Raw genomic sequence first — 13,620 nt, 5'->3', positions numbered from 1 at the left:
CAATCAAGCCATATTCCAGTTCTTCTGATTTTTAATGCTATCATAATCATTTGCAGCATTATAAATGTGTTGTAAATTGGTGGTGCAAATAGATAAAACTAATTAAGCATGTCAGTTCACTCAAGCCTATTAAATAGACCAATTTAACTAATTTTTTTAAACAGCTTTCAGTTTACGTTTAATGATACCATCCTTTTTTTAAGTGTAAAAACTGCATCCAATTGCTTTCTGAGGCAGATCTACAGCAGTTCTGCAAGTGTAACATTTACAGGTTTCTATTAGCTGCATTTGTAAGGCTTGTGAAGCTTCAAAGACCAGGAATAATAGGATGACTTCATATGTTACAGAAATGGATTTTAAAGCACAGAAACTTTGCTGAAGTTCTTATTTTGTATCAGATGGTAAAAATCTAAGATCTCTTCAATAACTCTAAGTGTGGAGTATCAGGGGGTAGCCGTGTTAGTCTGTATCTACAAAAACAACAAGGAGTCTGGTGGCACCTTAATGCTATGCATCTGAAGAAGTGAGGTTTTTACCCACGAAAGCTTATGCCCAAATAAATCTGTTAGTCTTTAAGGTGCCACCAGACTCTAAGTGTGGAGCTATTTACACACATTACATTGTAGGAGGCACCATAATGGATCAATCTATTGATCTGCCTTGTCCAATATCTTACTTCAGAGGGAAGGTCATATCCTACTTCCCCCACCCTTATGAACCTGGCAAATTTGTGCAATTTCTTTCTGCCCCCAGTAGGTGATGGCAGATGTCCTGAAGCACGATGTCTTGTTTTACCCTTTTAGTATCAGCCTTTAGGTATTTTTGACCTCTGCAATATTTTTCTTTATTCACAGATCTCCTACGCAGTATGTCTGAGAATACCAGCTGCATAATATTCCACTTCAAATAGGTGACTCTACATTGGTGTGCTGGCAGAGCTTATTCAATAGTGTATTTGAATGCAGATTTTCAAATATGGAAAAAAGGATTAACATTATTTTAATGGTTTAAGAGAATACATACGTGTTTGTGACAGGCTACTATTTGTAGCGCCCTGGTCCTTCAGATTGCTGCAGCACTGGGAAAAGTGCAGGCTAAATTGAAGCCAATTAATCAATTTCCTTTGGAGATTACTGACACTTGGGTGGTAATTGCTGGGTTCATAGGGCAATTGGGAGGATACAAGGGGGAGAGGGAACAGGAAGGAGAGGGGAGCTCAGAGGGTGAGTGTGGACTGAGGCGGGAAGGCTGTGTAGAATCTTCCTCTTGCTGTAAGTCTGTATTATGCTGTTATAGTTTATAAGGAAAAAATAAATACATACCTGGTGAAAAGGGAAGAACCTGATGTGTGTTTGTGACTGTGAGGTCACATGAACTGGGCAGGCAGCGTGGTACACTGCTCAGTGACAGAGGAGCCCTGTGACAGTCTTACTATACAATATAAAGTGGGTGAACTATTTTGTCACAAAAGTAGTAAACAATATTGATTAAGCATTGAGAAACTAGCTGAATTCATTGACATTTGTGTTTTAAAACTGATTCAGCTGAAACTGTACTGATTCTCACTTCTACTGCAGGGGGGGAAAATGCTACCTCTGAAAGCTGTTTCTTACTTTCTCAGGAAGTAACGCATTTGGGAGATGGAAATAAGGCCATTCTGAGATAAGGATATATGAGCTTGACTGTCTCTTGTGTCTATGTTCTGCTCAGTGTTGGCAAGAAAGGGTTCTTGGAATTTGGCCAGCCTCAGCATGAACTAAAACAGCTGGGTGCTGCTCTCACTTACACCGCTGCTGTAAGGTCCCTAATGTTCCAGGGGCATTCAAAAATGTGTGAATTCATGAAAGTGTGTTAACAGTCAAGAAAAAGAAAAGATATTAAACGATCCTCATTTTAGTAATCCCTGTACCATGCAGCAATCTCAGCAGCAGTAGGGGAACCTTTCAGATTCCCATTTGTTCTTTCTGGAGAGTTTTGCCTTTAGCTTATGAGCATTCAGACAATCATATTTTTGGAAGATGTAAACTATCTTCTCAGAATTGCAGCAGAATATACCAGAGTTGAAAGAAAAGAAGTTAATATTACATCAAGAACTAAAAACATAATAGTTTGCTGTGCTGAATACAGAAACTCCTCTTAGCTCTCAGAAAGATGTTACACAAACACTATGCTGGCTGCTGGGCCCATTCTGGCCAGACTGTGATGACCCATGGAGGGGGATAGCTGTAAGGTGTTTCCCCTTCTTCCCCTCAGCATATAGACTTCCCACAACTGCAGCCCCTGCACTCTCTCAAGTGCAAGGACTGCTCCCTGCTAATATTCACGGAGAGGGGGCAGCGCCCTTGCCCCATTTCTCCCCCTATCTACATTGGACATTCAAGCTTTCCATCTGTGGACAGGCTACAAACTATTATGGGCTGTAGCAATGGTTTTGCTCCTCTTGTCTTTGTACCAGCATGCTCCAGGAGGCACTGGGCCTCCTGAATTTTGGGAAGGTGATATGCTTTTCTACCCCTGATGTGGCTGTGAGGCACTGGCCTGCAATCAAGCCAGATATAACGTCTTTTTCAGCACCTGCTTTTCTTTACTTTCTCACCTGATCATCTTTTCATATTTCTGCTGTTGAACAGTGAAAAGACCCACACTTTTAAAAGCTAGAAACAAAATATAAAATAGCAATAACTTTGGTAACAAGTGCCTGAAATCCTGTTATGGACTGATTAAGACACAATGTCCTGACCAGAGAAATGTACATAGACAAAGAGAGAAGACTTACTCTCTTCCCAGGAGGACCAGGTGGGCCAGCTTCCCCTGAAGGACCTGGTGGACCCTGTAATTATAAACAACCCAAATTACTATTTCATGGAAACATGATGAATGTCATTAAAGAGCAAAGGTTATTGACTTTCTTAAAAACAACCAATATATGTTGCAATACTACAGCGCCTTTCATTGGACAATCTTAAAGTGCCTTGACAGTAGGTTAAGATCAGACAAGTGTGTAAAAATGACACTTCCTTTCTCCGCAAAGCTCTTTTCTGGATCAGGGTCCTGTTTAGAGTGTTACCAGCTCATGTTACTGAACAAGACAAAATTGTACTGGTTTTTTTGCTCCTTTAGCAACAGCAAATCATCCCAAGCCAAAAGGTGGCTGACAAAGAATACAATAGCATAATATGTTAGCCTACTGTCTGATTCAACTAAAAATGAGGTTATGTGCTTCGATTGTCTTCACCCATGTACAGGTTTCTACAGTGATGAAGCAGATCAGGTTGTTACTGAACTAGGCACCACTGATGTTAATTTCATATTCACTTTCATTATAATTCAACTACTTTTATTGCTTTTTATATAAAAGCAAGCATTTCATGGTATGTAATACTTTGTATAAAATGAATTGTTAAAAATGAAGGATTCATTTAATCACTGATGTAATTCCACTGAAATCACTAGAATTATAACCAGGGCCAAATCTAGTTCAATAAATTAATATGCATCTGCCAAAGAGATGTAATACTACATTACTTTTTTTTTTTTTTTTTGTCTTGGCACTTAGTTTTTTTTAAAAAAATCTATAAATCATATAGTGTTGATCAGAACAAATCTTTAACACAAAAAAATAAACAAACAACACACATGTATGAAGCCTCTAATTAAATAATATAGGAAATAAGGTAACATTAAAAAAAACACTGGGCTTGATTCTAAACACTGAGCTATGTCTATGTCTAGAAACTACAGTGATGGGATTAATAGATGAGTGTCTTTCCTGAAAGAGGATGTAAGCCCCATGGGAATTTTCAGTAAAAAAACAAACCAGTTATTTTAATCTGTAGGGTCCTGATCTAATTGAAGACAATAGAAGGACTCCCGTGGAAGTTAGATTGTAGCCCAAGCTTGGAATTTAAAAAGGACTTGGTTACCCAAATTCCATTGATATTCAGCACCTAACTCCCTTAGGATCTCTTGGAACTCATGGCCAAGACACACAGCAACATGAATGTTTATTTTAAAAGAAACCTGCATCACTAAGGGAAGAAAACTTTCTGAGAAATCAAGTCTACTTTTTTGTTTAGATACATGACCTCATGTAAGGCTTGATCCTATGTTCACTGAAGTCATTGGCAAAGCTCCTATTGACTTTAATGATGCAGGATCACAGTCTTATCTATTATCTACTCAAAATCTGCATGTAGATTGCATGACAAACTGTGATAAATTTGATGCTCATAAAAGTGGTATTTAACTCTTTCAACTTCAGGTTAGTTGGTTCTATGAGTTATAAAGATCACTGCCACTTAAAAAAAAAAAGTTTACTTTAAGAATGGCCATACTGGGTCAGATCAATGGTCTGTCTAGCTCAGTATACTGTCTTCTGACAGTGGCCAATGCCAGGTGCTTTAAAAGCAATGAACAGAACAGGCAGTCATTGAGTGAGTCATCTCCTGTTGTCCACTCCCAGCTTCTGTCAGTCAGAGACTAGGGACACACAGAGCATGGGGTTGCATCCATGACTATTGCGACTAATAACCATTGTTGAACATGTCCTTCATGAATTTATCTAATTCTTTTTTGAACCCTGTTATAATTTTGGTCTTTACAACATGTTCTGGCAATAAGTTCCACAGGTTGACTGTGCGTTATGTGATGAAGTACTTCCTTTTGTTTGTTTTAAACCTGCGGCCTATTAATTTCATTTGGTGACCCCTAGTTCTTGTGTTAAGTGAAGGAGTAAATAACACTTACTTTTTCACACCATTCATGATTTTATAGACCTCTATCATATTCCCACTTAGTCATCTTTTTTGCAAGCTGAAAAGTCCCAGTCTTTTTAATCTCTCTCTATGGAAGCTGTTCCATACCCCTAATATTTTTGTTGCCTTTCTCTGTACCTTTTCCAATTCTAATATATCTTTTTTGAGATGGGGTGACCAAGACTGCATGCAGTATTCAAGGTGTGGGTATACCATATATCTATATAGTGGTATTATAATATTTGCTGTCTTCTTATCTTTCCCTTTCCTAATGGCTCCTAACACTCTGTTAGCTTTTTTGAGTGCAGCTGTATACTGAGTGGATGTTTTCAGAGAACTATCCACAATGACTCCAAGATCTCTTTCTTGAGTGGTAACATCTAATTTAGACCCCATCATTTTGTATATATATTTGGAATGAAGTTTTCCAATGTGCATTACTTTTAATTTATCAACATTGAATTTTATCTGCCATTTTGTTGCCTGGTCACTCAGTTTTGTGAGATCCCTTTGTAACTCTTCACAGTCTGCTTTGGACTTAACTATCTTGAGTAATGTTGTATCATCCGCAAATTTTGCCACTCACTGTTTACCTCTTTTTCTAGAGGCTTACCCTTGTACACATGGTTGTTGATCCTCTCAAAGAATTCTAATGGATTGGTGAAGCATGATTTCCCTTTACAAAAACCATGTTGACTCTTTCTCAACAAACTGTATTCATCTATATGTCTGAAAATTCTGTTCTCTACTATAGTTTCAACCACTTTGCCTCATACTGAAGTTAGGCTTACCCGCCTGTAATTGCCAGGATTGACTCTGGGGTCTTTTTAAAAAATGCTATCCTCCAGTCATCTGGTACAGAAGCTGATTTAAATGATAGGTTACATACCACAGTTGGTAGTTCTAAGATTTCATGTCTGAGTTCTTCAGAACTCTTGGGTGAATAGCATCTGGTCCTGGTAACTTCTTATTGTTTAATTTATCAATTTGTCCAAATTGACACCTCAATCTGGGACAGTTTCTCAGATTTGGCACTTTAAAAGAATTACTCCAGTGTGGGAACCTTCCTCATATCAACTAGTGAAGATTGAGGCAAATAATTTATTGAGCTCTTCTGGTTCAATTTATAACCTCTCTAAGTAGATGGTTACTACCCTCATAAATGTTAACCTAGAGATTTTTTGAAAATATATTTTCAGACTAATTCATCAGTACAAATGTAACAAGTCTGGAAAAAACATTGAGCAACAATGTTCAATAGGAATTTCCCCCATCCGCCTCTTTTTCTGTTACTCCACTTAGCTTAGTATGCTGAATGCTTCTATTAGGTTCCCATTAGCAATAATGAGATAACTGCCACATAAATGGCATTTATGTGTATAAATCTCTCATGTACTGATAGCTAAATAGATTCACCAAATGGGAATGCCATGAGACCTATTGGATAACATTGTAGGACTGAACAGTTTGATAAGCTATTTGGCTAACATTTTTAAAAGTACTTGCTTAGTCTCTTGAGTCAGAAATATAGATGCAAATTTTCTGAAGCTTACAAATATCCCTTCCCCCTGCCAGCGCACAACCTAGCTCCATCCATTTCTTCCTTCTAATTAAAAATCTCCCTTTCTCCATGCTGTGATGAACTATAGCATGGATTTCCCTCTCAGACCCTTTTGGTGCTGGAAATAAGGCTTTCTAAATCGGAAATTCTAGCCTCTTGCATCACAAGGTTAAATTAATGAAGTTTAATATATGCACATCCATCACACAATAACTTATTTGCGTAGTAGGCTCAGAGTCCTGATGGCACTTAGCTACCGCAATGTTATCCACCTTAGATTTTAAGACTTGTGCTCATTCAGCACACAAACTGAGGGAAGTTATATAGCTATTATTCCCTCTCAGACTATAAATGACTCCATTTTTATTGCTTCATACGTTACCACAAAAAATGTGTCCACATTTGAAAAAAATGGGCAGCACAATCCTACACAAAGACCTACTATGATTTGGGTTCTGTGTGGAAATTAATTTACAATATACAGTGAACTATAAAAGAGAATTTATTTAGAAAATATTTTTGAAAATATCTGCATTTATAGAAAGCTGACCTTTTCAACTTATTTAGCAGAAGCTGCTTTCTTAGCATGGAGGAATACAGAGCACAAATAAAATAAAAATATTAGAGACGGCTTACTTACAGGTTGACCAGGATCACCATCTTCTCCTTTCTCCCCACCAGTACCATCTTGACCCTAAAGAAATCCCAGGGAGAGAGACACAAAATTTAAATCAGTTGAATTTTGAAAAATAGTCTGATTTATGGTCTCACCCATAATGTATGTTGTTTTTCATTAGGACATTTTCTTGAAAACTTACTATAAAGTTTTGGTAAAATGAATTAATTTTAAGATTCTGAAACCAAAAGCAGCTAGAAAAATACCTCTCCAAGGGCAGATCTCTTTCCCATTGAAGTTAAGGAGAGTTTTACTTTTGACTTCAGTGGGAACCAAGATTAGGCCCTAAATCTAGTTTGTAAGAATACTTACAGCAGGGCCAGGTTCACCAGGGGGACCAGGATCTCCGGGGAAACCAACAGGGCCCTAGACAAATGGGAAAGAAAGCAAGGCTGAAGTCATACAACAAGAAGTATGTTAAAAGTCATTACATACAAAGTATTTCAGTTAGAAAAGCACAATTGTATAAACTCCAGAAATGCATATACAATCCTATAAAAGTGTTAAATAAAACGATGTGCTGTTTGGTGCAATAATGCCCTTATTTTTAAATTAGTAGGCTCACTTACTGGATTACCCTTAGGCCCATCATCACCTGGAGGTCCTTTGGCACCTGGAGGTCCAGCAGCTCCAGGTGGACCAGCCTCACCTTTTTCTCCCCTTTCACCTTTTGGTCCCTGTAAACAACATAAAAATGTTAGCTTTCTCGAACTACTACACCCAGAATATGTAAGAGAAGGAAGATCTATAAGTTAATGAGAGAGAAAAAAGATGCTCTGAGATGTTAAGTGTGAAATTTTATTATAAAGGCTTGTCTTTGGAATAGAAATGGGACCCAAATCAACCCCCAGATTGGAACACCCACAGATCTCAGGACAGTTTCAGATCCTCATCAGCATGAAGATATTGATGCTCAGGCCCATCTCTAGTTTGGAATGAACTTTTCCACTAACAAAGAGAGACAAATCTATCTGGAAGAAACGTATTGATGAAATACATAAACTTGATTGTAAAATAAATGTTATCTCACACAATTCTAAGATTCCTTTTGTCTTCCAGTTGTTGTTATACAAGATGTGGGCTATAGCTGAAAGCAATTTGCATTTCACAGACATGAAGAAAATATGAAGAAAGCATCTGAGACTCCAGCTGCATAAAGAATCTGATTACACAGAACCTGCAATTCCTTTAAAGGAAGTTTTAAGTAGGTAATTTATTGTACTAGAATAACAGTAATTAAAACAAACAAACAGTACTCACGCCTGTGCCAGATTCTCCAGGAGGTCCAGGGTTACCAGCTTCCCCAGGCTCACCCTATAAAAAAATGAGTGCAAATTAATGTCGTACTGTCATTACTGGTAATACTCCCCTGTATTTACCTGTATTATTATGACTTTTCTGATAGTTTGAAAACTAGGCTCTCAGAACCTGCCAACAGTTATGCATGTGAGTAACTTTACCCATGTAAGTAGTCCTACTGCATGCAGGTACATGGACTTACTCACATGTGTTTTTGCAGAATCGGGGTGTTAACTATTTAGACAGAGATTATCAAAGGCACAAACTCAACTTTCAATGGGAGCTGGAAACTAAACTTCCCTATGTCCCTTTTAAAAATCTCCCCATTAACTGTCTCCTTTTTTGTCCTTTTTTTCCTAATCAGAGAAAAGTCAAACACATATATTGGTCATCTGCACCTTTCTTCCTGGGAGCTATGTTTCTGGAAGCAAATCCTTAAAAATTAGCAAATACTAACTGAACATGAATTTCAAATGATTTTAGACATTAGCACTGGTGTTAGTACTATAATAAATAACAAAAAGAATAAAATAATAAACACCTAATAAAACTTTCACCAGAGGCCACAAAGGCACTCAGTGTTTTATCAGTAATGGGAATTGTTAAGTAAGCCAGATGGCTTCTAAGAGAACACCATATACAAACAATCTGCTCAAAGTAAAAGATTGCACTGTATTAAGTGAACATTTAAGTTAATTTATCCTCTTTTTGAACCAATGCATAGTACTGTACATGTCAGGTCTGTCTTTTCAGCCACTCCTTTTAAAGTGTAGTTATGAGTGATTATTTTCTAGTTCAGTGGACTGTTAAATAAACTTCATAGAAAAGTAGCTTGTTACTAAAATGTTCTGTTAATAATGCCCCAAATATACAACTCTCTGAATGTATAACAGAACCTATTTTCTAACTGTTGGCAAGAACTCAAGAAAGAAATGCATATTTTTACTTAAAAGATTTCTTAATTTAACTGTCAGGGTGTGAAATTACTGACATTTGTCTGCTCAGAAATTAAAAAAAATAAAACTAGAAAAGTTATCAATTTTCTCCAGTAGCAAAATTAATACTAAAGCTAAAATACCTTCTTTAAAACAACTATGTGCAGTACCGTGCCCTACAGGAGAAAGATTATATTATTCTGTTCACTATTAGAGCCAATTAGATAATCTTCAGCTCCTCAGAAACAAGTTTAAAATGCCCTTGGTGAATCTGGCTTTAGAAATTGTAGTGTTTTATTATGCTTGTTACTTAAATTTTGCAACAGTCTAAAATCTTATTGTTTTATTTGTAGTAATGATCTTTCTTAGGTACTTAGGATTAAATAGGCTTCTGCAATACAATATTTATACTATTTTAAAAATAAAATTCTGTGAATTCTTCAGTTTAATGGGCTTGCTTTAAAATTTGTTTTCTATGGAATTTCACAATCTTCACTGTCTTGTTCTCTACAGAGATCTTACACCATCATTATTAGTGTTTCTCTGTACATGCCTACATCTGTAAGGTTAGATTTATGCCACTAGGGAGAATTTGAACAAGTCTCTGAGCTAGCAAGTAGATCAGCTTTTTCTTGAGTTATTCAGACAAGTGAAAAATTGATAAATATATACAAAATGTTTAAAAGGCCAAAATATGAGCCTCTATAACAACTTTTAACAATATTTAACAGCCTGAAGCCTGATTCACCCATATGGCAATATCTGTGCCACGTGGAGACCATTAACTTCAATAAGACTTCCAGATGTAAGGGACTCCCTACATGGATCATACTGTAGGATCGAGGTCTCATTTAGTGAGTTGCATAAGGACAATGATCAAGGACCCAGTTGTGCCTGTCAAGCTCCTGATGCAGCACAGTTCCTCACTGAGTTTCCCAGTGTGTAATTACAATACAGTTTGCTCTTCTTCTGCTTCCCTCAATGAGCTTTTAATCCAATCTATGAAGCGGGAGGAAGGGAAGGGACTAGGTGCCTTCCCTGTCCTCTTTGAGGTATGTTCAGGGACACATGAAGAACACAAGTGCTGCACTCTCAGGCACTCTCGGTTGTGGTTGGCCCATAAGTAGGGTAAGAAAGCTTCTTGTGAGTCCCCTCTCGGGGCATCTGTGTAAGTGCCAGCTACAATCTGGCCTCACGTAAGGACTATATATAAACTCATAAACAGATCCCTGAAATAAATATGACCTTTCCACTATCTAATGTTTTGCAGTATGAAATTCAGCCTCTGTATTTTGTCTATAGTGGATCTCATGCTGCAAAACATAAATTGGTGTGAACGTTCATATTTGTTTCACACAGCTTTTTTATCGAGTTTAGACGGTTCTTATGTGGAGCAAGATGGCCCTATCTGCCCCTAGATATATATTTAGAGAGCATATTCATATCACAGATGTTAAATAGATGAATAATCAATACACTATAATTTGTTAATGAAAACCATTTCTTTTTTGCTTTTTGGCCGAGCTCAAGGGTGATATCAAATGAATATCTGATTCATCCTCCACATGGGAACTGTCTCCTTTTCTTGAGATCTATTCTGTCTCTAAGTACTGCAGGGCCTTAATCAGATCTTACTCAGGCAAAACCTGAGAGATGTCACTGAAAGCTTTTCTTAACAAGATCTCAGTAAGGACATTGGCAGTTGTTCCTAAACTACAAAGAGTGATATAGTACCATAGATGTGTTTAAATCTGAAATGTTACTTTCATTATTCATGGAGAGTAATTTGTATTAAACTAAAGGTCCTAATTTTAAGTAAAATAATTCTAGAAAATATGGAATAGCAAAAAGATAGTGGATAGAATGGTGCCACCTTCTGGTTATGCTACGGAATAGTGCAATTGGTTTTGTAAGGGTGTGAAAACATTGAAACACCAACTCTGAATGACAGTCAGTGTGCAGGGGTTTTAATCACCATTCTGTTTCTCTGTCTTCCTCACAAAGAAATGTCCACGTATGAAAAGGTTATTATGAAGACAGAAGTGAGATCAGCTCCAGAGATTTTCAGAGCCTCTAAAAGAGGTTACATTTATCAGCTCTGAATTACATGGGCTTAAGGGATACACAGGTTCGGTGCTGACCCTCAGCCTGAGGGGTGAATTTGATCCTACGGGAACCAAATTGTTCTAATTCCAGGAAGAAATTTTATCGTGTGTGGCGAGATCGGTAAATCATGCAAAATTATTAATTAAGGGCCAGATCCTATGCTGGTGTAAATTGCCAGAGCTCAATTGACTTCATATAGCAAAGCGTAATGATTTGTTTTAGCATTCTTAAAAGAACTCCAAATAATAGGATTCTGAGAAGGAATAACAGGCATAAAATTAATGATTTCAGCTTTTCTTCGGTTCATGGACACATGTAATTTTTCACCATTCACCAGAGACAATGCTTAACTCTTGATAGTGAGGAGGGCACAATTTAAAGGTTCTGGGCGGCACGTGACTGCCCCATGCATCGCCTCTGGGCTGAGGAGCAGCAGCAGATCCAGGAGCACCAGTGAGTGAGCAACTCAGGGAGCATCTTATGGCAGTCGTGCTCTGCCGGCCAGTGCTGGGCTCCTTTGGGGGAGAGGCAAGAGCACATCAGGGTGCAGCTCGGAGCTGTGCCACCTGTCCTCCCAGGGGAGCTCCTGGCCATGCACAGGCGGCCTGGCTTAGGGAGCAGGACAGACGGCCTGGCTTAGGGAGCAGGACAGAGAGGGCTGCTGGGCAGCCAGCCAGCACACCAGCTCCCACAGCACAGAGAGCCAGAGGCCTGAGCAGGCCAGGCAGCTCCCACCTGCTTGCTCCTGGCAGGAGCCAGGTAATGGTTTTAAACTGTGGGGTGTGCCATTTTGAAAACCTCTGTGCTAAATGGAAGGTGAAAATTGGGGGCTAGGGAGGGGGCACATGACCCCATGTACCATCCCACATGTCACCTCTGCTATTGACAGATTCAGCCTGCTCCACACATTATGAAAAGGCATAATTAATAGAGAGATGGCACAAAATTCAGCGCATACACATCCTTTTATTATATTATGTTTGTACTAGGGTGACCAGATAGCAATTGTGAAAAAATGGGACAGGAGATTGGGAGTAATAGGCGCCTATATAAGAAAAAGTCCCCAAAAATGGGACTGTTCCTTTAAAAACAGGACATCTGGTCACCCTAATTTGTATTGTATTAAATAATAATACATAACATTTACGTTACACTTTACAGCTGCTGAAAGCTGTACATAACAGAGTATTTACTAATGACACCCATGACCACAAACAAACTTCCACTAGCACCCTGTGTTTATTTTTGTTTGGCCATCTAGAAGAGAAGTTTGGGGTTTATTTGTATTTATTTCTGTTTTATTTTTGTGCTAGCAAACCCAGAGATTTTCCAAGTTCAGGATGACATTAAAAAAATCTACTTTTTAAAGAGTACAGTAGAACCTCAGATTTATGAACACCAGAGTTACGAACTGACCAGTTGTCATAACTATAAAGGGAAGGGTAACAGCTCTCCTGTGTACAGTATTATAAAATCCCTCCTGGCCAGAGACTCCAAAATCCTTTTCCCTGTAAAGGGTTAAGAAGCTCAGGTAACCTGGCTGACACCTGACCCAAAAGACCAGTAAGGGGACAAGATACTTTAAAATCTTGGTGGGGAGAAGGCTTTTGTTTGTGCTCTTTGTTTTGGGAAGTTGTTCGCTCTTGGGACTGAGAGGGACCAGACATCAATCCAGGTTCTCCAAATCTTTCTGAAGAAGTCTCTCATATTTCAAACTTGTAAGTAAACAGCCAGGCAAGGCGTATTAGTTTATCTTTGTTTTCTCAACTTGTAAATGTACCTTTTGCTAGAGTGTTTATCTCTGTTTGCTATACTTTGAACCTAAGGCTAGAGGGGGGTCCTCTGAGCTCTTTAAGTTTGATTACCCTGTAAAGTTATTTTCCATCCTGATTTTACAGAGATGATTTTTACCTTTTTCTTTAATTAAAAGCCTCCTTTTTAAGAACCTGATTGATTTTTTCCTTGTTTTTAGATCCAAGAGGGTTGGATCTTGATCCACCAGGAGTTGGTGGGAGGAAGGAGGGGGGGATGGTTAACTTCTCCTTGTTTTAAGATCCAAGGGGTTTGGATCTGTATTCACCAGGGAATTGGTGAAGAGTCTCTCAAGGCTACCCAGGGAAGGGAATTAGCTTTGGGAGTGGTGGCAGCAGACCAGATCTAAGCTGGTAGTTAAGCTTAGAAGTTTTCATGCCCGCCCCCACATTTGTACCCTAAAATTCAAAGTGGGGAAGCAGCCTTGACACCAGTCAACCACAGACCTCAGTTGGAACTGAAAGTACACAATCAGGC

The 13,620-nt window shown here is 38.4% G+C and overlaps 1 protein-coding gene across 4 annotated transcripts in view; it reads right to left on the bottom strand.

Moving 5' to 3' along the window:
* COL11A1 (collagen type XI alpha 1 chain) overlaps nt 1-13,620 on the bottom strand; it is a 236,045-nt gene that overhangs the window by 30,313 nt on the left and 192,112 nt on the right. For all 4 annotated transcript variants that reach the window (XM_054037965.1, XM_054037966.1, XM_054037968.1 and 1 more), the window contains 5 exons: nt 8,252-8,305; nt 7,561-7,668; nt 7,304-7,357; nt 6,956-7,009; nt 2,777-2,830 (listed from right to left, as the gene is read on the bottom strand). In XM_054037965.1, the coding sequence (XP_053893940.1) occupies nt 2,777-2,830; nt 6,956-7,009; nt 7,304-7,357; nt 7,561-7,668; nt 8,252-8,305 (324 nt within the window). The remainder of the gene's footprint in view (nt 1-2,776; nt 2,831-6,955; nt 7,010-7,303; nt 7,358-7,560; nt 7,669-8,251; nt 8,306-13,620) is intronic.

This window comes from Malaclemys terrapin, chromosome 8 (genome assembly GCF_027887155.1).
Source record: "Malaclemys terrapin pileata isolate rMalTer1 chromosome 8, rMalTer1.hap1, whole genome shotgun sequence".
NCBI lineage: Eukaryota > Metazoa > Chordata > Testudines > Emydidae > Malaclemys > Malaclemys terrapin.
The sequence above is the reverse complement of the archived record's forward strand: the minus strand, read 5'-3'. Positions and strand labels throughout refer to the sequence as shown.